General features: G+C 53.0%; 1 protein-coding gene across 7 annotated transcripts in view; it reads right to left on the bottom strand.

The window, feature by feature from the left end:
* GPM6B (glycoprotein M6B) overlaps window positions 1-22,286 on the bottom strand; it is a 153,731-nt gene that overhangs the window by 5,380 nt on the left and 126,065 nt on the right. For 6 of the 7 annotated variants that reach the window (XM_073902068.1, XM_073902071.1, XM_073902067.1 and 3 more), the window contains 3 exons: window positions 9,614-9,800; window positions 7,926-8,082; window positions 1,758-1,929 (listed from right to left, as the gene is read on the bottom strand). In XM_073902068.1, the coding sequence (XP_073758169.1) occupies window positions 1,758-1,929; window positions 7,926-8,082; window positions 9,614-9,800 (516 nt within the window). Of the gene's footprint in view, window positions 1-1,757; window positions 1,930-7,925; window positions 8,083-9,613; window positions 9,801-12,142; window positions 12,342-22,286 lie in introns of those variants that run through there. The other variant, XM_073902070.1, reaches the window with a different exon arrangement.

Below are 22,286 nucleotides of genomic sequence, written 5' to 3'. Positions count from 1 at the left end.
TTAAGACTGGATTTGTTTTCCCTACCAATTGTGCTTGCTTTAGTTGACCTCCTATTTGTAAAAATTAAAGTTGTAGAACAACCACTCTCCTACAGCATTTCCCAGTCCATGGACTTCCTACTACAGTCCCGAAATTGAGAGTCTATAGGTAATTTGGATTTTGTAGGTCTTTTATATTCATTTTCACTGGGATTGAAAATCCAATTGGAAATTTAAAAAGGGAAACACTGTGGAGTCCATCCCCTCTACCCCGTGTCTCCCACTGGAACCCTGACTCCTCTCTACCACGCCATGACCCACTGGGTTGCTGTTCTCCATGCCACCATGTAGTAGGTGTGTGCTTTTAAATATTAAACACAGCTTGAGTTACTCTTCTCCCAGGAGGTAAGGAAGGGTTTCTTTAAAAAGTCCCTTATTCCTGGGGCACCTGCGTGGCTCAGGTGTTGGGCGTCTGCCTTCAGCTCAGGTCATGGTCCCAGGGTCCTGGGATCGAGCCCTGCATCGGACTCCCTGATCGGCAGGAAGCCTGTTTCTCCCTCTCCCACTCCCCCTGCTTGTGTTCTCTCACTGTGCCTCCCTCACTCTCTGTCAAATAAATAAATAAATCTAAAAAAAAAAAAGTCCCTTATCCCTTCCATGGGCCAAGAGATGCTTTAGGAGAATGGGAAATGACAAATCCTCATGGGGTCAGTGAAACCCGTGATTTCAAATATAGAAGACTTAAAACTAGGATTACTGATGGCCAAAAGTGTTTAGTGAAAATATTTAAGAATAAGGAAATGATATACATCTAGATATTTACAAATACTTTAAAAAAATCATCTTTATGCTCTGTTTTCAAACCACCAGGAAGACCAGTGAGGCTGAACCTTGCTCTTTATGAGAAAACAGTACTCCAACGGGCAGTCCTGGGCAAGTTTCTCATTAGGTTGTAAGAGAAGATGTTGAAGCCAAGCCACATGGGAAAAACAAGAATCACAAATGAAATAGTCCTCTCTCCCGAGAAATCTTGTCTTTAATTTTAATGAAAAGTACCCCCACCCCCACCTCGCTGTTTCTGCCAGGAACAGGATTCCCTAGCATCTGGGCAAGAAGCACTCATTAAACTCCTTACTTAGGAGGCTGCCTCTCCGTTTAATTGACAGGAGGAGCAATGGCCCCCTTCTGTGGCCTGTCAAAATGAACCAACGTTAGCTGCCTATTGCGAGTATCCCATTCATTAGAAAATAGGTTTGAAGGGGTTTCCAACAGCCGGCTTTTATAGCGTTCAGTCTGATGACTTTAAAATATGTCTGGATTTTGTTGTGGTTTCCAGGACAGATGAAGTTTAAGCAGTTGGTCATTTTAAAAGACCGGATTTGAAGAGTGGGACATGGAAATTAATTGGACTACAGTGTATACACAATATTTTGGATAAAGAGTTGAATGGTACAAAACTGAAAAGAAATTGGAAAAAAAAAAAGTCTGTAATCTTTTGGTGTCCAGAAGTCTGGTTATAATGCACTGCTCCTTGATAATATAGTTCAAAAAGTTTCCTTTACTACATGAAAATGCAACAAAAATTTGCATTACAAGGAAGAGCCTAAGTGATACTTCCCTCCAGAAAACAGAGCGTACGTTGAGAGTATGTACTATTCCAACAGAAGAACGTATGACAGCGATCACTATGATTAAAAAAGCCACCCATGTAATGGCTAAGGTGCAGACGACTGCACAAGAGGGCAGAGGGTCAGCGGGGCAACGAAAGGAGACGGTACCGTATTGTCGGATATCCACGCAGATCTGCTCCACAGCGGCCGTGCCGTTGGTCTGGGGTGACTTGATGACCTCACAAGTTGACCAGATGTTGTAGAACATAAACACGGGCACGGCGGAGAAGCCAAACACGCCCAGCCAGGCCACTCCCAGCACGTAGGTGAGGAACACGAACTAAGCCGAGAAGGAGAAGGAGAAAGAATCATCACCGAGGGGGGCAGGGCGCAGCACCCGGGGACGAAATGCTTCCACAGCTCTGGCTGGATACCAAACCCGTGGCCTGCGTTCCCAGCACCGCCTGGGCCACCAGAGCGACTGGCAAAGTGCCAAGGGAGAGGAGAAGCGAGGGCCGGGCCAGGGCCGTCATGCTCTCTAGAACTGCACGATGGAGAATGTGACTGCCCAAAGCCACCTCAGGGACTTTGTGCTGGTCCCCCTCTCGGGAGTCGGCTCCCCCAGCCGTGGTCTCCCTGGTCCAAGGTTGCGGAGCGAATTCGTGGTGGTTGCCTCCCTGCCACTCTTTCCCATACTTGCCGTGCCGGGTGTCGGGCTGCTTTCACGGGCCTTTACTCTATACGACGTGTGCGTAGCACGGTTACAAGTGCAACAGGAAGCCCTTTCTCAAAATAAAAGGAACTTCCCTGGTTTCCCAGTCCCGAGAAATCACTGAGCGCGCTCGGGAGCAGTCCAAAATAGCCCTGAACACAGTGTCAGATACAACTCCCATCTCCCTGTCCCGTTTCTCGTCTGGAAGGTTCACAGCAGCTCTGCGCACACGGCCGCTCTTCGTCCTGTTCCGCACACAGGGCCACGGCTGGCCTCAGGGAGAACGGCGTCCTCTGGCTTCGCTTTACTTCCTAACCTGCCTTGACGGCCAGTTTGCACAGAACGTGGAAAGGCTGTTCCAAAAACGGCATGTCATGGTATTCACCTTTTCAGAACATGCACCCACAGAGCTTGTGGGCGACATGCTGGAAATCTAATTTGGCTTTTGGTTTTTTTTTTTTTTCCAGGCGGTGCTGAAGACCTGCAGACTCAGTCTCACTTTCCATCCTGCAAGGAAGAGCTAGAGGGCCTCAGGTCCGCCGGGGGGGCTGGCTCCCACAGGCCGTCCCGGGCCCAAGTCGGTATTGCAAGGGCATTCACACTTACAGAAGCGTTTGCATTTCTAAAGATATTCAAAGAAGCCGATTTCAGCCGTTTCTCACTCCCTGTTGCCCTTGCGCTTATGGATGGGCTGCTCCAGACCAGGCTGGGTCTGCTTACCCACCCTTCAAAGGAATGCTTTCTTCCTGATAAGTCCACAAAGACGTGAACATTGCCTTCCAGGGGTGGTCAGGGCTCCGCAGGGCAGGCCTGTGGAGAGCGTCCCCTGCCGACCATTCCTGGCCCGTCAGCCTTAGGCCTTCACAGGCGCTTCCTGAGTGCACTGCCCAGCAGTAGCTTCCCATGAGAGACCGGGGAGCACCAGGCGTGCTCGTGAACCAAGGGCAGCTCTGCTGTCCCGGGCGGGCAGAGCTCACAGAGCTTTCTGTTGGGAGCACATCTGCCCCAGCTGTCGTCAGGCATCCCCGGTCACCTCCGACTTCCTAACATGCTCCAAGGCAGGTCTGTTCCATGGCCCCCTTGAAGGTCCAGTCATACCTCCGAGATACTGCGGTTTGGTTCCAAACCATCACAAGAAAGCGAGTCAAATTAATTTTGGGGTTTCCCAGTGCAAAGTTCTCTTTATACTGTAGTCTGTTAAGTGTGCAAGAGCATTAGGTCCAGAAAAGACAAGGTCCCGACCTTCAAGAAAATATACTTTATTGCTAAAAACTGCTAACCATCATCTGAGCTTTGAGTGAGTCAGTCTTCCTGCTGGTGGAGGGTCTTGGCTCGATGCTGGCTGCTGGCTGCTGGCTGATCAGCAATGAATTTCGTTGCATCGGTGACTCTTCCTTTCACTCAGGATTTCTCTGCAGCATGCCATGCTGGTCGATGGCATTTTACCCACAGAACTTCTTTCAGAAATGGACTTAATCCTCTCCAGTACTGGTACTACTGCTTTATCAGTAGCCCTTTTCGGCACCAGCTGCTAACAAGAGACTCAGCCTGCCCTTTGCAACTTTAAAACCAGCCTGCCCTTTGCAACTTTAAAACCAGACACTGACTTATCTCTAGCTGTGAAAGTCCTAGGGGGCATCTTCTTCCAGTAGAAGGCTGTTTCTTCTACATGGGAAACCTGTTGTCTGCCAGTCACCTGAGCCGGATCCTCTGGATCACGTGCTGCAGCTTCTCCATCAGCACAGGCTGCTTCCCTTTGCACTCTGATGTTATGGAGTCGGCTTCTTTCCTTAAACCCCACGAACCAACCTCTGCTGGCTTCAGACTTCCCTTCTGCTGCTTCCTCACCTCTCCCAGCCTTCACGGAACTGAAGAGAGTCAGGGCCTTGCTCTGCATTAGGCTTTGGCTTAAGGGAACGTTCCAGCTGGTTTGCCCTTCTGTCCAGAGTACTACAACGGTCTCTTATCACTTGTGTGTTCACTGGACTAACACCTTCCATTTCCTTTAAGAACTTTCCTGTGCATTCACTCCTCGGCTGTTTGGCACAAGAGGCCTAGCTTTCGGCCTGTCTGGGCTCTCGACCTACCTTCCTCACTAAGCTTGGTCACTTCTAGCTTTTGGTTGAAGGTGAGAGACGCGTGACTCTTCCTTCCCCTTGAACACTTAGAGGCCACTGTAGGGTTAGTAATTGGCCTGATTTCAATACTTTGGTGTCTCAGGGAATAGGGAGGCCCGAGGGAGGAAGATGGGGGTGGGGGGAATGGCCAGTCCGTGGAGCAGGAAGCCCACATCCAACATGTATTAAGTTTGCCATCTTATATACGTGCGGTTTGGGGCACCCCAAAGCACTGCCGGTAGCAACTTCAAAGATCACCACGACAAACAGAATAACGGCACAGTCTGAAATGTAAGAATTACCAAAATGTGACAGACACGAAACGGGCAAATACTTTGGGGAAAATGGCGCCGACAGACCTGCTGGGCACAGGACTGCCGCAGCCCTTCCGTGCCTAAGGAAGTACAGTAAAGCGAGGGATGCCTGTATGAAGTCAACCCGTGTGCAAGGTACCCAGCGTGGCTTCTCAACTTTTTGGGAACAGAGCTTTTCTTCAATAAAATTGAACACGTAAAAGAGGTAAAAGTGAGCTATGCTGGTTGGTGGGGCGGGGAGTGGGGGGGGGCCTCGAGCCTGACATGTTGGGCCAGAAGCCCCCACGCACACTCACTCGTGCCTCGTCCACAAGAACCACTCCAAGCACAGGCCCAGGTGCTCTCCCTCCTAGCCACCTGGCACAAGCTCCTGGCACTCTCTCCCATCCCCCTATTTAACACCCGGTACAAGGTAAACTGAGGCACGTTAAAATGTTTCACAAACTGTGAAGATGTATTTGGGCATACATCCATTTCACTGGGACAGCACCAGCTTGAAAGGAGTGCGAGGGGCCCCAGCGACGCCGGCTAGCAGACCCGGAAGCCCAGCTCAGACCCTATGTAACAGGCTCTAACTGAAGCAGCCGTCTTATGTGGGAAAGCCTACTGGGCTGTTTAGGATGCGTGGTTCTCAAGTTTCCTTTTCTGGGATTCTAGTGCCTCGGCTCTGGCTTCAGTTTCGGTTTGCTTACACAGGCTGCCAAGGGATCAGGGCCACCTCAGTCCTTCAGCCGCCTCGTTGAGTGACTTCACGAAGACTCCATCCTCAAAATGTTCAACACCAGGCAGGTGTGCCCTGAGTCTGGGCAGAAACGGGCCCCCTTGAGTGAGGGGGGAAGTGGCCCGAGGTCCCCCCCCAACATCTACTTTCTGCTGCTCTTTCCCCTAGGCTCCTGACTTCTCTCTTTCCTCCTACAGTTGCTTCCTTCCCCAAAGCAAGCACTCCCCCAAGTTGAAGAGTAGTCACATCTTTTTTCTTTAAATAACAGCTTTATCGAGGTAGAGCTTGCACTGTGAGTTTTAAACTCATTTACTCCCTTGTTCTGTGGACTTCACCTTAAAAAGCCAAACGGAAATGACAATCCAACAGGGGATGTAGAATCGGAGGGGTTCCCATCACCCAAGAACTAAATGGTTAAACAAGTGAGCGGGGGCCTCACTGCCGTGGGTAGTTTTAGGAGCACACTGTTCGTCCCGCCAGTGCCACTCTGGACAGCACGCGTGTATGGGGACGCACGCACGGACCCTGCAGGGGCCCCGCCGAGGCCGAAAGCCCGATGGCACCATTCTGAAGTCCCACGTGCTGTCATTCAGGTGAGCTCACATGGCGCCGTGTCCCCTGGCTGATGCCAACCGGGACTGCGACACAGAGCAGCGCCTGGTCATGGTGCAAGACCTCACTGATGTGAAAGAGTCACAGGGCACAGAGCGGCTCCGGAGCCTGGGCGGGGGGGGGGGGGGGGGGGGGGCGCGGGGCGCTCCTAGGCCCCGGCCTCCCGGAGGAGCGTTGTCCACGCGGGCATCCAGCTGGCGGCCCTGCCCTCAGGATGACTGTCACAGTTACAGGCTGGTTGTAGTCGTGCTGTGGGAACTAAGCACTGGCCCAGTCCCTGATGGAGCACAGGACGGGCAGTGTGGGAGCCTGCCGGAGGGCGGAGCCCAGGCAGAAGGAGAGGGGCTTGCCAGAGAAATTTCCAGAGCTCACCGAGTCAGAGATGCCAGCCCCAGAGGTGCCACTTGCTGTCGCCTGGAGGTTCAGATGACAGGGAGGTGGGCATTCATACCAAGAGTGACATGGAGCTAGGTAACCAAGGCTGTATCAAATTATTTGCACCCTTGGGGGGGGGCATGTCCCTGGCCCCTTCCTTGAACCCTAGGACAGTCCTTCCATCTCTGGCTGTTTCTCCTTAGTTCCCCCATGAGGCCTCCTTTTCTTGGGTCTTCCTGGGAGACCGTGCTGTGCCCCAGGGCTCCTTCCTCCACAAAGCTCTGTGTCACCTTGTCTGTACCCACCACAAGTCTCTGCCATTTCCAGCCCGAGTGTTCCCAGAAACCCCAGCTCAGGTTTCCCGGTGACGCTCTTTGTATCCCCGCCCCCCCCCCCCCCGAGCCACCAGCGCTGGGGGCACACCGGACGCCCCCCCCCCCCCCCCGCCCCCCCCCCGGGGGCGCGCCCCCCCCCCCCCCCCCCCCCCCCCCCCCCCCCCCCGGGCCCAGGGCCTCCTGCAACCAGCCAGGGCTGTCCTCCCCGGTGCTAGTGCCGCTCCCGGGGCTCGCCGGCGGCTTTCCTTACATCTGACTACTCCGCCCCGTGCCGCACCCACGCCGCCGGCCGCTCGCTGTGACGCGAACGCACCGCTAGGAGCCCCGGTTCGGCGTGGCCCCCGCCCGCCGCGCCTCTTCTCTCCCGGCCTCTCGGCCCGCCGCCGGCTCTGTGCGTGTGACGCGGCGCCCGACAGGCGGGGCTCGCCGAGGTCAGCGCGGGTCCGCACGGGGCCAGCCGGGGGCCGGCGCAGGCCCTGCGGCCACATGCCCACGGCGGGGGCCGGCTGCCAACGAAACCATGGGCGCCCAGACGTGAGTTTCCTTTCATTTCCGTGTATAACCTTCCCCAACAATCTCAGGACACAAAGCCATTCTCGGCTCGTGGGCCGCACGGAAACAGATGGCAGGCCGGATTGGGCCCAAGGGCTGGAGGTGGCCACGAGCTTCCTGGGGACAAGAGCCCCCCCCCCCCCCCCCCCCCCCCCCCCCCAAAGCGACCAGCAAAATCCCCAGCCGGGTGCTCAGTAGATAAAAGCGCTTGGTACTTCCAGGAGGATTGCGACAACGTATCACAGTACATCGTCTTCTGGGCCACAGTCCACAGTCAAAGACAAACGCGAGGGGCTGCCGAGACAACACGGAAGTTACGGCCTCTCACAGGGACAACTTCCTACTTGAAAACCCCTCGGCGCCCTTCCTGCCTGTCGATTCCCAAGGGAAATGCTTACTACTCCAGCCAGATGTTTTAACTTACTATCGCTCATAAGCTGGAGGTTCTTTTGATACTCCCACCTCCAACACTGTGGGGACATTTGTGTCACGGACTCTCCATCCGTGCTCGATGGTCTCCTGGCTTTCACCAAACACAAAGAACTAGCCCGAGGCGTGGCTCCGGGTGCGAGCCAGACACTCAGGGGTTCGGACTCACCATGCCACTGATGCAGCGGCCGCAGGCAGTGGTTTTAAACTCGCCGTGCAGCTCCTTCACCGCACTTGTGGTGTAGAAGCCCTCGGCCAACAGAATGATCCCGTACAGGAAGAAGAAGGACGCGATCCCGTAGATGACATACTGCATCAGCTGTATTCTGCGGGAAGGAGGACGAGATCCGGAAAGGTGACAGTCACCACATGGCGAAGGGAAGACGTTTGGGGGCCTCTGGAGGGAGGGCATGAGACCGAGCCACGTCCCGTGACCCCTCCCAGCCCGCGGATGGCTGCGGCGGGCTCACGGGGCATCCCGGGCAGGCACCCCTGGCCACCCTACAGCAACCTGGGCCCTTCTTCCGAGGCAGGCCCAGGGTTGAGATGGACAACATTCTGGGGCCGGGGAGAAGGCCGCTTGGCCAGGGGCGGAGGGCCGGTTGCCATCTTTCCGCACGCACCCGCGTCCTGGGGCCTGAGGGGGAGAAGTGCTCATTCTGCACGCGAGCAACCACACGCACGGACACGCTAAGTCTCCCCTCCGAGGGCGCGCAGTCAGGGGCAGAGCCGGCGTGGGAGCTCTGCTCTAAGGACGCACGTTCTTCCCGCCACAGCAGGACACCTGCCAAGCGGGCCCAGAGGTCCATGTTCCTCTGACGGGACCCCCTAGGTGAGCACGCAGGGCTTCGGTAAGGAGCTCAGCTCTGCACGGCCACTCTCGTTACGCCCGGGAAGCGTGGGCACGGGCATTTTGGGAGGCTGCCTGTCCCTGGAAGTGATCAAGGTCCCTAGCTAGGTAGATCAGTGTACCGCGCCCAGGTTCGCTTTGGGTAGCTAGCTCTTGGTCTTCCCTGCCCACGGTTGGCCCGCAGCAAGGCCCTCGCCCTGGCTGATCTTCCTTACAACCTCCCCCACCCCTGCACAGTTCTTTGGATGTCTTTCGAACAGATAAAAGAAGAATAAAATTCCCTAAGGACTTGCATCATCGTTCCCGTACTGTTCAATGCGAATTCATTCAGGCCTTTCCCCGTCTGGTAGGGAAGTTTCGTACCAGCACAAGACACCTACAAGCTGTGAGATGCGGGGAGTGAGGGAAAGAGAAAGACAACTGGAGGAAAGGAAACGAATGCGTGGCTGCTGAGAATTCCAGGATGGGAAGGCAGAGACTCGGGCCTAGAGCCCCGAAAGTTCCCCCTTTTCTGCGGTGGAGTACGCCCTGGGATTTGTTCTTCTGCAGGAGTAAGAACACCACTGCTCGTGCAGACTCAGAGTTGGGGCAAGTCCTCACCAGGGTCCCCATCATGCCAGGGCTGGTCCCCTTTCCTGCGAGGGCCCGGGGGGTGGGGTCTGCTGCCTGGGAGCTACGCAAACTCGCTCCCGGAGTGATCATGGGCAGCGTCTGTCCATCGCCTGGCCACAGCCCCCACGTGCACGGCTACCGGGTGTGGCGTCCCCTGTGTGCACCTCGCCGTCCCCACGGGAGACCCCACCTCAGACCCCCAGATGCCCCCGGGGCCACTCACTCACTGTCTTCTTGGCCCTTTCCCTTCTCTCGTGGGCTTTTTCTCTACCTGCATCCAAATAAGCTTTAACGAAAAGCATCCCTTTTCTGCCAGGAGCGCTCGCTCGTCTTTCTGGAAACATCACGGGGTAGTCGCATCTCAAATACATTTCTACGGGGAAGCAGGTACTTACACCTCACTCAGCAAGGCGTGGTCACTGGTGTTGGTGGAGAAGTGTTGCTCAAGGATCGCCACGGTGCCCGCGAGGGCCACATGCCCACAGCCACAGAACAGGGCCACCCCAGAGAAGCAGAGGATGGTGGCCACCAGAGAGGCGTAGGGGACTCCTCCCAGACACTTGATGCAGCATTCAAAGCAGCCTGGACCCAAAGGAGAGAAAACGCAGTGGTTACGGGCAAGACGTCTGTGTCTTCATCAACACCACACCTTTGCAGAGAGGGTCTCTCTTGCCATGTCCCCCCTCATGCTCTGTGGTTAAGCTCGACATGCCGAGGGCCAGTGGGGTGGCTGTCCTCGGCTCACGTTCTGTGGGGGAGGACCCCGGGGCTCCAAGAGGGGACATAGCTTAATTTACTCGGGGTGAGGAGCAGAGCAAGCAGCGGACAGTCAGGGAGCAAGTCACAATTCTAGGGCTTCCTCAGTGACCTGGGGCTGGCCGGGGGCGGGGGGGGGCTGCTCGGGTGTCTGGGGGGGGGCAGTCAGTCCGCTAACAAAGTCAACAGAGAGGACAGCAGTGAAGCTGCGGTTCCACACGTAATAGCGACCCCCCCCAACCTCAACCTTGGGGGGTTTCAAGTACCTCTATTTCTGTAGCAGCCAATGGCTTTCTCCCAGCCTTTGACCTCCTGGGCAACCAGAAGAAGCAGATACAGTAATTACACTGTTGCTGGGTTCAGAAAAATATCAACATGGTCATTTTGGAAAGGTGATGGGTCTTTTTGGTCCCTACAAGTACAAAGTCACCAACATCCACTCAAGTGGGTCCACTCAAGTTTCATTCATGTCAACATCAAATCCCCTCCTCTTTTCACAAAAATGTCTCCCCAGCCCCGGCAACACCAGCCGTGCATTATCCCTCCTCCTCCTCCTCCTCCCCCGACCCCCCCACGCTTCCACCTGCCTCCTTCCCCGATATGCGTTCAGAGTAAGAATCCAGAACTGGTGGGTGACATTTAGGTACTTGAAGGAAAAGGAACAGAAGAAAAAAAAAAAAAAAAACAACAAAGACAAAATGAGCGTCCATGAAGTGAAATGAAGAAAGAGCCACAATTCACTGTTCATCTTAAGAAGAAGATTTTTCTTCATTTTTAAAATAAACTTTTACTGGAGGGGTCCATAAAGCTTTCCCCGAGGGACAGAGCCAGGTGACATTTTGAGTTTGGAGACATTTGGGTTTCATCCAAAGCAGTGGTGGCCTCGGGATAATGTCGGTACCTCTCCTGACCTCCCGTCCATGTTTATATCATCCAGGCCCTTTAAGTAAATGGCTTGTCAGGGAAATCGTTTACAGTAGACAGGGAATGACTACCCAGCATAAAGCACTGGAGACGGGCTTCGCCATTTTGAGGAGCATCCCATTCAAAAGTTGCATTTGTCTAAACCCACAAGAGAGGACTATAAACTCTCATTACCAGATTTCTCTTCAGTTCACCGGAAAATAAAAAAGGTCAAGGCTTCATAAGTAAGTGTGCTTTCTTTCATTCCAAAAGATGGCTGGCTGTCATCATGGAGACCAACCTCTGTGAAACGGATTTATGAAACTACGTACCACGGGAACCAGTGCACAGAACAGTTCAAGTTCACTAGCAAGTCAGTACCTTCAAGAGCTTTGGATACTTGAGAGTTGGGAGCAAGGACGATGGAGTTCCATGTGTCATACAGCTTTCTGAGGAGTGGGGCAGAAAGGGGGGGTGGGTTGCGGGGGGTGGGGGAGAGGACCGGGGAGAAGCAGGCCACTGAGAGTCCAAGTTCTCTCCAGACTCCCAAAGCACGAGAAACAACTACAACCCTCAGCCTCATGCCCCACTACGTAAAGAGCAAGCAGACCCGCGTGTGTGGTGTCGATCACGCCTTCCCCCATTCTCAGCCTGTAGGATGGTGTGAAGCCCCAGATGAATGCCTGCTTCCCTGGCTAACGAGGTCGCCGCTGGTTCCCACTGGACAGAGACGTGTGGCCTTGGGACTGTGCTGTCCGAGAGAGTAGCCCATAAAAAAAATTCAGTTCCTCAGTTGCACCAGCCGGATTTCACATGCTCAACAGCCACACGTGCCAGGGCCCACCGTACTGGACAGTAAACAGGGAACGTTCTATTCTCACAGAACCCGGCTTCGGAAGATACATTTCTGACTTGCCACCTCTTCTACTTTCTGAAAAGTGAGCTGGGTTCTTGGGAGTCTTACTTCAGATTTCAGGAATCCCGGTACTTTTTGAAGCCCTACAGGGTGCTAAGCACCGTGCTTGGCACGGGGGATACAAATACAAAAGAAGACCTCTTCTTTGCCTTCCAGGAGATCATTTGAAGCTGTAGGCAGTCAAGTAACATCGCTATTGTGTGACAAGGGCCAAGTTCTAGACGGCAGGAGACCCAGAGGATGGTGGGCCAGGGGCAGGGGAGAGAGGAGGGCAGGAGGGAATAAATTCCTATTAGAGAGGAGTCAGGGAAGGCCTTCTGCAGAAAGACCTAGCGTGCAGGCTACGTACACGGCTGCCACGGGCACATCAGCTGATCCAGTGTTCATTACTTCCTGCGTACGCGTTTCAGAAAGCCCACATCCTTCCTCAACGCGAGTGAGGGTGCGCTGGGGTGGCGCGGTGCACCTGCCCTTCAACGACAGAACTCAGCCTTCCAAATCCACAGCTGCCACTTCCAAAGAGTCTTTCATCCAAAGGGTTAGAGCATTCCGCTCCTTTCAAAGCAACGATCGCAGCTGCTCCCTGGCTCAGAAAGACAAGCGGGGTTAGAGGAAGGGTGCCATCCAGTCCCTGATTTACCAGCAGAGGGAGGCTCAAGTTTCCCTCCGATTTCTCGCTCTCAAGGACTCCAGATACCCCCATGCAGAGGTCGAGTTTTATAACAGCACGGAAAGCCAGGGACTGGAGAATTTGGGGGATCACGTCAATGAATCACTCTCAGCACACGCCAGCACTCCTATGTTTGCAGCAAATGATTTTATTTGCAGCTGTAGGAACTGGTTCCCACACAAAAACAGAAGTCACCACATTGGTCACTGTTGTTCCACACAGACAAAACTTAAAAAAAAAAAAAAAGATTTGACAGAGAAAGAGAGAGAGCGCGCGAGCACGAGCAGGGGGAGCAGCAGAGGGAGAGGGAGAAGCAGGCTCCCCGCAGAGCAGGGAGCCCGACGCGGGGCTCGATCCCAGGACCCCGGGATCACGACCTGAGCCGAAGGCAGGCGCTTCACTGACTGCGCCACCCAGGCGCCCCCAGACAAAACTCTTATGGACCCTGCCGGCCAGTGTGAGTAGAAGCTTCTGGAACACAACATGGGAAGAATATGTAGGAAATGATATAGCTGGACGCAGCTATATTCTACCTTGCCCGGTCAGCGATCTGCGGGGCTAAAATTGCATGTGTGGTGGCTACCTGACCTTCTATGAATGGATCACCCCCGCTGGACCTTCTAGGTCAGTCTAGAAGCTCTCTCCAGCCAAGTGTGTAAGGTATCTTTAAACACTGGGCAGTTTGAGCCTACGCCACACTCTTATCGCAGAGAAACCCAAGCGGGCCAGAATGGGCTTTCTAACTACGGATACCAATACTGGTCACGTTAACAGCGTTTCTCGTTGGAAATACAGGCAGGTACGTATGTGGCAGAGGTGGTGCTGGAGGCCAGGACGGTGACGTGTGCTCAGGCCAGCCTCCCAGGCCGGCGACCTGTGCACTCGCGGGGCCCCGTGCTTGGCTGAATGCTCTGTTACTGCCGTGTTGACAGTCGTAATCCTTTTTTGAACAGGGGGTGTGAATTTTCCTTTTGCACTGGGCCTGCGGCCTCTGCAGCCAGTTTTGAGTATAAGCATGTGGGAGGAGGCAAGAGGGGTGCTTTTTCCCTGACACGGCCACAGGAGCATTCGGGGTCATTTCCCAGTGTCAGCGGTACGGCCGAGAAAGGCGGCCTTCGCCTTGCGTGCCACGCCATGCCGAGCACAGCGGCCCGGCTCTAGAGGGAGACCAGCCACGGGCCGGAAAGAAGGACTTCTCCCCTCTCTCTGGAAGGGACGAGCGACCCCCCCCCCACCCGCTCTTACAACCATCACCGTCAAGGCTCCAGGTTCTCCTAAACACAGCCCGTGTTTTTGCAAATAAAGTCCTACTGGGACAGAGGTGTACCTCTTCGTTCACAGGCCGTGGCCACCTGTGGCCTGCAGGGGTGCGTGGAGTAGCCGGGACAGAACGGGGAGCGGAGGGCAGCAGCCGTGGCGCTGAGCGTGGGCCCGGGCCCAGCAGCACCTCTGTGTGTACTCAACATGCAGACCCTTGCGGCCCCTCCCCCTCCCGAGCAACTGCTTCAGAAACTCGGGGGGCGGACCCAGTAATCCGTGCTGAACAAGCCTCTGGGGGGGGGGGGCTCCTCACGGAGGCTCAAACTGGAGCACCCCGACCCGAAAGAATCACATCAGCTCTTTACTCTGTCAGCTCTAGCCGTTTTCTTTGATGAGCAGCCAAACTCCAGCACAATAAAAACCTAACTCCACAAAGGGATTCCTGGCTGGTGGCCAAGACAGAATAACGGGGACCTGATTTGTTCTCCTGCCTGAAACAACTAAAAAACTGGACAATAGGAAACAATGGTCTTTAAGATATTAGACGTCCGGCCAGGAAGAACCGCCCGTGGCTTCCGAGTCAGTTACTAAAACGAACACTCACCGGAACCCAAGAACCCTCCCTTAGATGACCCAAAACGCATTGCACGGCAGCAGTGACACCGGTCCATGTGAAGGCCCCGCTCAGGCAAGAGAAACTCCTCCCCATAACCCCGTTCCCATCATCATCTCCGGGACCGGGGTCTCTTGAAGGCCTGCTCTCACTGAGACCGTCGGCTAAGCGGAGTCACAGACACAGGTGTGGATGACAGCACGGGGAGGGAGGGAATGGCTGTCCGTTCTTTCATTCTACTTCATTCCATCAGTGCATGTTCAGTGCTCGCCAAGTGTCTCGCAGGTCCCAAGCACCGGGCTGGGTGCTGGGGACTCCATGGTGGGCTAAGGGAGGCCCGATACCCAGTCTAATGGAGTTTAGTCTATGGGGGGAAAGGGACATTAACCAAATGGCTTTACTTCCCAAGTGCTAGAAGAGCAAACAATGGAGATTTATGCAGGCTTGCGGTGGGGTGCAGGGGCGGCTTCCAGAACTTAAACATGAAGGATGGATTTGAAGTCATTTGGTAAAGGGAGAGAAGGGTGGCTGAGGGAGGGGTTCCAGGAAGGAGGAAGAGCACGAAGGGAAGTTCTGTGGTGGAAAAGAGCAGGGTGCTTTCCCAGGCACGGAAGAAGCCAGAACACAGCGCAGAGGGAGAGCAGGACAAGGAAGGCACGGGGGGTCTACTGGAAGCTGGGCCACTGAGGGCTTTCGAGGCTGAGTTAAGGATCCTGGACTTTATCCTCAGAACCAGGTGATGCCACGGAGCATTTCTGTCCACAGGGAACAGACTGGGCTTGTACAAGAGCGGTCTGGCGGCTGTGACAGGAACAGAGTGGATGTGGAGAGGACTAAGAGCCCAGCGTAATCATTCAGGTCAAAGATGGCAGGGGCCGGGACCCGGGCAAAGGCAGTGGAAGCCAAAGAAATGGATGGGTCCGAGAGATGTTTTAAGATGTCACATGGGCACAACTTGGTATGGATTTGCTGGTGAGGCTGGGGATGGATGGGTGAGTACCAAGGAGGACTCCTAAACGTCTGGCATGTGTAACTGGATGGGTGTTGTGCTGTTCCTTGAACTAGGGTTGAGCGGAAGAGGGCTAGGCTTGGAGAACAAAGATGACAAGTTCAGTTTTAGACATGTTAAGTTTGAGGAGACTGCAGGTCATCTCAAGGGAAGCTTTCCAGTGGGCAACTGGATTCCTGGCTCTATAGCTCCGAAGAGTTAAAGTTGGACAGCAACAAGAACGTTCAGAGACCGGGCGCCTGGGTGGCTCAGTCGGTTGAGCGACTGCCTTCAGCTCAGGTCATGATCCTGGAGTCCCGGGATCGAGTCCCGCATCGGGCTCCCTGCTCGGCGGGGAGTCTGCTTCTCCTTCTCACCCTCCTCCCTCTCATGCTCTCTGTCTCTCATTCTCTCTCTCAAATAAATAAATAAAATCTTAAAAAAAAAAAAAAAGAACGTTCAGAGACCAAGAAAAGACACGAGTGGACCATCTATCAGTTTTTACAACTTAGACCCCTTGCTTCGCAAAGCATGTTCCTTGGACGAGCAACAGCAACTCTGTCAGGGAGCTGGGGAGAAATGCAGACTCCTGGGCCCTGCCCCGGATCGGCTGAATCAAAGTCGGCATTTTCACAAGCCCCTAGGTGATATGTGCGCAACAGAGTTGGAGAGGCCCATTTCTAGTCAACAGTCCCATGTGCCATCTCCCCGGTCCTGGGGTGGGGGGTTGCGCCCTGACTCCATCTGAAGGGCCCGCTTTTGTGCTCACCCCGTGTTTGGGGTTTTCTCCCTAAGAGGCAGCCCCCTGGGCTTGGCCGAACACTCTAGCCACTTGCCAATCAAATGCATGGCAAGTCCCAGGGTCTGCGGTGAAGAAGAACAAAAGGTTCCAAGTTGTTCGGCTGTCCCGAAAAGAGTGCAACTGGGGTGCTTTCTCTGAGCCAAGCGAGTACCGCTCACCTCAGAAGTCTGGCAGAGAGGCTCATGTGGTGCAGTGGAGTCGGGCCTGAGAAAGCCCACCTCGCGGTCCCCTCCCCCGTGCCGCGAAGGGCGCCTCGACAAAGGGACCGCATCTGGGACTGGGGTTGTCCCCAGTATGAAGCGTCGCAGGCGGCGCTGATGTTTTCAAATGTGGAGGTGGTGCCAAGGGTCCGCCGAGCAGCCCACGGGTAAAAGCTGATGCTCGCCAAGGGACATCAGTGCTTTTCTTGGGTACTCCTGGAAATCCACAGACTGAGTGTTCCCAAGCGTCACACCAGCAATGACGCTGGGTAACATGAAGCTGAAAAGGCACAGAAAGCAGGTTTTGACGCCTGTGATCTACTCATGTCAACAGGGAGGGGGAAAAAAAAAATCAACGCTAGGCTTTCTAGCACATTTTACGAGTAATTGTCAGTACCTCTCACCAAATCCCAAAAACCTCTGTGAGGTTAAGAATGTCTTAAGCCTTCACTTAGCCAGTCTCTGGCTAAAGAGATTTTTAGATTTTGATTCACACAAAAACTCCAGTGTGCATTAGCCTAAGACAGTTTAAATATAAACCACACAGTAGGGAGAAGAAATACACATCAATGCCTCTAACTCTCAATGGCCATTTTGTCTCCAGCATCTCTAGAACCTTCTGTGCAGAACAACAGAATAAAACACGTTTTGTCCTCGGGCTTGCGGATGGCCGTTGCCATGGCTGAGTTCATAACAGCCCAGTGATTTGCCCCGAGTTGTCTGTGATCCTGGCTGCAGATTTAATGCTGGCTCAGGAGGAGGGACGGCAGGAACAAGGGCTCAGATTCTTCCCCAGGGAAAGAGTGAGAGAGAGCAGCACACGCAGGAACTCTGGCTCGCGCACGCGTACACACACGCACACACACACCCATGCCCTCTAAACACGGCCGTCCTTGCTATTTTATTGATTTCCAATGAGCCAAAAAATTAAAAAGGAATGAAGTAACCGAGGTTTGCAACTTTGAAACAACAGATGCCAGGAAAATAGAGGCAGACAGAATCCCACTTAAAAGAAACAAAAGTGAATGTCAGCCAACGGAGGCCTCCCCGATTCTGAAGGACACTGAGCAGCGGTTCACCCCGGGGGGGTGACCGTGCCGCCCAGGGGCCATTCGGCCATGTCTGGAGAGATTTTCTGTTGTTACAGCATCGGGAGGGGCTGCTGCCGGCTCTCGGGAGCGAGGCCGCACAATCATCAGTGGTACCGAGGTGGAAAAACGCAGATAGCATAAGCCAAAAAGGATACGTGGTTTAGATCAGTGGTTTTCACACAGGGATGCTTCTGTCCCCCGGGGGGCTGATGGCAGCGAGCGAAGACACTTTTAGTCATCACAGCTGGGAGTACGCTACCGCCGCGCTGCAGGGAGAAGCTACCAGGGCTGGCGCCGGACACCCTGCGGGGAACCGCGCCACCCTCCCACCGCGCGCATGCGCACAGCCACACGAGGGAAGCCAAGGCACAAAACGTCAAGGGGGCCAATTGTGAGAACCTCCACCCTAAGGCTGCAAGGGCAGTCCTGGTCTGCGTCAAATTCTACAATTAAAACAAACGAACAAACAACCTTAAACTTTACTTTGTTTTAAAAACATTATAGCACAGAAGGTCTCCCAATTCTGCTGCACATTAGAATTATCTGAAGAGCATTTTCAAGCCCTGTTGCCCAGATTTCACCACAGACCCATTAAATCAGAATTTCGGGGGCTGGGACTCGGGAATTAGAGGTTCTGCCTTTTTTAAGGACCAAAGACGAGGAGCATCCAAGTTGGAGAACAATCGTTGTTACACAGAAGGGGGGCAGCAAACTGTGGCCCGTGGGCCATGCTCCGCTCTTCCTATGGCCTGTGAACTCATAATGCTTTTCTACATTTCTAAAGGGTCTTTAATGTCAAAGAAGAATATTCTTTCATATTACTTCATTCTTGCATGATGTGAGTGCATGAGATTCCACTCTCTGTGTCCATAAATAAAGTTTGATTGGAACACAGCCACGCTCATTAGTTTCTGTACTGTGTGTGGCTATTTTCAAGCTGCAAAGGCAGAGCCCAGTAGTTGCCACCAATATTTGCCATCTGGCCCCTTACAGGAAAAGTTTGCAGAGCCCTGTTAAACAGCAGTGCTTCTCAAACTTTAATGTGCCTAGAAAGTCCCTGGGGATCTCGTTAAAATGCAGGTTCTGTTTAGGGGTTCTGGCCCCCAGGTCGTTCTATCCTGCCGGCCCTGCGGGGCAGAAGAGGGAAACCGGGCGGGGGCCGTGGCCTGGGTAGTCCTGGGAGACCGGGGACTCTTCCAGGAGGTCTGCGAGGTTAAAACTCTTTTAATAAATACCACTAAGATATTACTGGGTTTTTTTTTTCTCAAAGATTCATTTTATTTTTTCAGAGAGAGAGGGCAGGGAGGAGGGGCAGAGGGAGAGCGAGAGAGAGAGAATCTCAAGCGGACTCCGCACTGAGCACAGAGCCTGACACGGGGCTCGATCTCACAACTCTGAGATCACGACCTGAGCCGAAATCAAAAGTCAGATGCTTAACTGACTGAGCCACCAGGTGTCCCTACGATGTTAACTGTTTCTACTGTGCTGACATCTGCACAGTAAACCTGGCTCCAGAGTAGCACAAATCAGGCAGCTGCAGGGGAAGTGTACTCCGCAGCCGTGCATTCTTCTCCAGCACGCACTGGCGGGGGGGGGGGGGGGGGGTACAAATCAAATAGATGGGAGGGCGCCGGGGTGGCTCAGCCGGTTGAGCTTCCAGCTTGATTTCAGGTCACGATCTCAGAATTGTGAGATCGAGCCCCACGTTGGGCTCCACGCTCAGCAGGGAGTCTGAGATTCTCTCTCCCTCTACCCCTCTCCCTGCTCGCACTCTCTCTCTAAATAAATCTTAAAAATAGATTTAAAAATAGTTTTACTTTAAAAGGTCCTTGACTCAGTAAAAAAAAAAAAAATTAATTTTATTATCAAATCTCAAACCCCCCAGTATACACCTTTCAAATATTGTGTGTGATGAAACTGGAGGGAGGCAGAAAGCACATCTGCTGCACACCCAAGTGCAATGGCTGTCCTAACGGAAAGTTCTAGTGTGATTGAGTCGCGAGCTGGAACTAGTGCCTTTTTTGTTGTTGTTTTGGAACATCATTTTTTTTTTTTCTTGAATTAGTGACAAACTATAGCCAGTAAGACTTGGGTGGCTGGTAGAAATTTTCTCAAAAATGATCCAAGGGAGCTGGAAAACCATTGACGGCATTGGTTGCCCATCGATTTTGGAAAATTCTTACCTGCCACAGTGGAAGTGCCAGCTTCCCAACACTTAAAAGACTTCTGGATGAAATTGGTGGCGATATTAACAACCGGGACTTTTTTGATAAGGTATAATGAAACGTGTCAGTATTTGGAAGATCTGCGCGACTCAGAGAACCAATATTTTCCACATGACCGATGTGTAAAGTTGCAAAATCATTCTTGCATACAGAGCCAATCAAAGTGCAATAGAGAGCGAGAGATGTGAACGGAACAGAGTCCAAAAGAGGTCATGGATACGGCTTCAGAGTCCACGTTACAAATAATCTTGAGGCAACCACCACTTGTTGAATTTTGATGTATTATCAAGCAGGAGTACCACAAATATATGGAAAAGTCATTAAACCATTCCTCTGTTCTCCTACTACATATCTGTGAGAGACCAAGTTTTTATCACGTACCTCAACCAAAACTAGTTATCCAAGGTGCCTGTGGATGAGTGGAGAGGCAGTTAGAGAACCCAGCTGTCTAATAGTGAGTCAGATATCAAGGGCATTTACAAAAATCTAAAACAGTACTATTCTTCCCACTGAAGTTTTATTTTGTTTTGAAAAGTAGTTATCTTGGGGCACCTGGGTGGCTCAGTCGTTAAGCGTCTGCCTTCGGCTCAGGTCATGGTCCCAGGGTCCTGGGATCCAACCGCGCATCGGGCTCCCTGCTCCGCGGGAAGCCTGCTTCTCCCTCCCCCATTCCCCCTGCTTGTGTTCCCTCTCTCTGCGTCTCTCTTTGTCAAATAAATAAATAAAATCTTAAAAAAAAAAAAAGTAGTTATCTTTCCTAAACACAATGTTAACATGTAATGGATTTGTTATTGGTATTTTAAATAAGTGCATTATTTAATAATAAATTTGTTATAATTTCTAGTGCAGAAAATATTTACAGATATAACCCACAACAGCAAAAGCTTTTTGGAGTCTTCAGTTACTTTTCAGAGTGTGAGGAGGACCTAACACCCAAAAGCCCGGGAACCGCTGGTACAAGAAAGACATTAAGAAGGTATCGTGAAGTCCAATGGATGGGGGGACTTCCCGATAAAGCGCTAAATGAGAAATCACTTGAATGACAGTTTGCTTCTCCATTCTCTCTCGACCTTCTATAGAGTCACTGACCTAAAAGTTCAACGGTATAACGCTAAGAATGCTGAAACTATTTTTAACGATGCGAAGGGAATGGCTTTTCAACAGATCCTTTTAAATTCTTGTCCTAAAATTTATTAAATAAGGAATGTTCATATTTGCGGCACGTTGTGAAAATCTTAAAAATAGATTAGCCTCTAACATTTGCAATATGGCATGAGCGGTACAAGATCATTATCAAAGTAATGCTATATTCACAAATTAAGAATGAACAAATTCAAGAAACACACTCGCTGGTGTCTTTGCCTTTTGTGGGCACTGGCTCTGGTTTTCCTAAAGATCACTGCATGCGCTCTTTGCCTGGTCAAGCCGGGGACTGGCGAGTCGGGGAGGCTGACAGAGAGTAGGGGAAGCTAGCTGTAAGTTCAGATGACAGATTTTAAAAGCATGGACATCAGCAGGGTATTCAAGAACCTTGAGAACTACGTGCAAGCTTAAGCTTTAGCAGCACTCAACCTCCTTGACCATCCGGGCAACGGCATCTGCGCGTTGCTGGCGAATTCTGCTGTAAGGCACCGTGCCGGGGGGCCGCAGGGGGCCCCACTTGGGAGTGGGGTGAGGGATGTAAGCACACAAGAAATCATTTAAGTACAAGAGAGGAGGGACTAGACTCAGGGACATGGCGAGCGAGGTAGGGACAGATGTCCCTACCCTGGCAGTTAGGACGGACGGACGGACAAGCGTGTAGGGAGGAGAGCAGGCCCAGCAGGGCGAGGCGCATATGGGAGAGTTCAGGATGTGGCCGAGTTTATGGAGGCACCGGGGCAGCGTCGGGGGAGAGGCTGGGAAGGTGGGGGAGGGGGGGGCCCTCCTGTGGGAGGCCTCCCGCCCAGCCCGAAGGCTTGTGTGCTTCCCTTGGCAGGCAGCGGGGACACAGAGGCAGGTCTGTGAGCGGGCGAGGGACGTGGCCCGAGGGGTGCTTGTAAGAAATCCATCTGGCCTGGCCGTGTAGGCGGGACTGCAGTGGGTGCGAGCCGAACGGGCCTTTCAGAGTTTTAGTCAAAGGGCCCAGGGCGTGTCCCACAGAGGCAGGAACGATGAAAATCAGACAAGGGTTGGCGCCATTAAGCAGCTGTTAAGAAAACCGCAGGCCCAAAATGGCGTCACTTAGGCCAAGTCCCCAGACCAGGAGCTTAACACCTAATCTATTTGCTGTGTCAACCTCTCCCAGAAATGCAGTCATAACCAGTCAGTCAGGAATTTTTTCAATCAGCCAGCACCAAGGAGTCTGCCCACAGGGGTCTTCTGCATCCCCTGAAGAAAGATGAGGTCATCTGCATGATAAGACCCCTTGCTTCCCCTCAAAGGGAAGAGGGGCCCGGCCCGGAACAATGCTTTCTTTCTGCTACAACTTTCTCGCCTCACCCTCCTTCTCCAAAAACCTCCCATTTTGAACAAATATTCAGAGCCCCCTCTACTTGCCAGGTGGGATGCCAGTGGATTCACCAATCACTTAACAAAACCAACTGGATCTTTACAATTTATTCAGTTGGATTTTTACTACTTAACACAGTCCAGGTCACACCAC

Source organism: Callorhinus ursinus, unplaced genomic scaffold (assembly GCF_003265705.2).
Source record: "Callorhinus ursinus isolate GAN/ISIS: 27379988/994484 unplaced genomic scaffold, GSC_fseal_2.0 scaffold16, whole genome shotgun sequence".
NCBI lineage: Eukaryota > Metazoa > Chordata > Mammalia > Carnivora > Otariidae > Callorhinus > Callorhinus ursinus.
The sequence above is the reverse complement of the archived record's forward strand: the minus strand, read 5'-3'. Positions and strand labels throughout refer to the sequence as shown.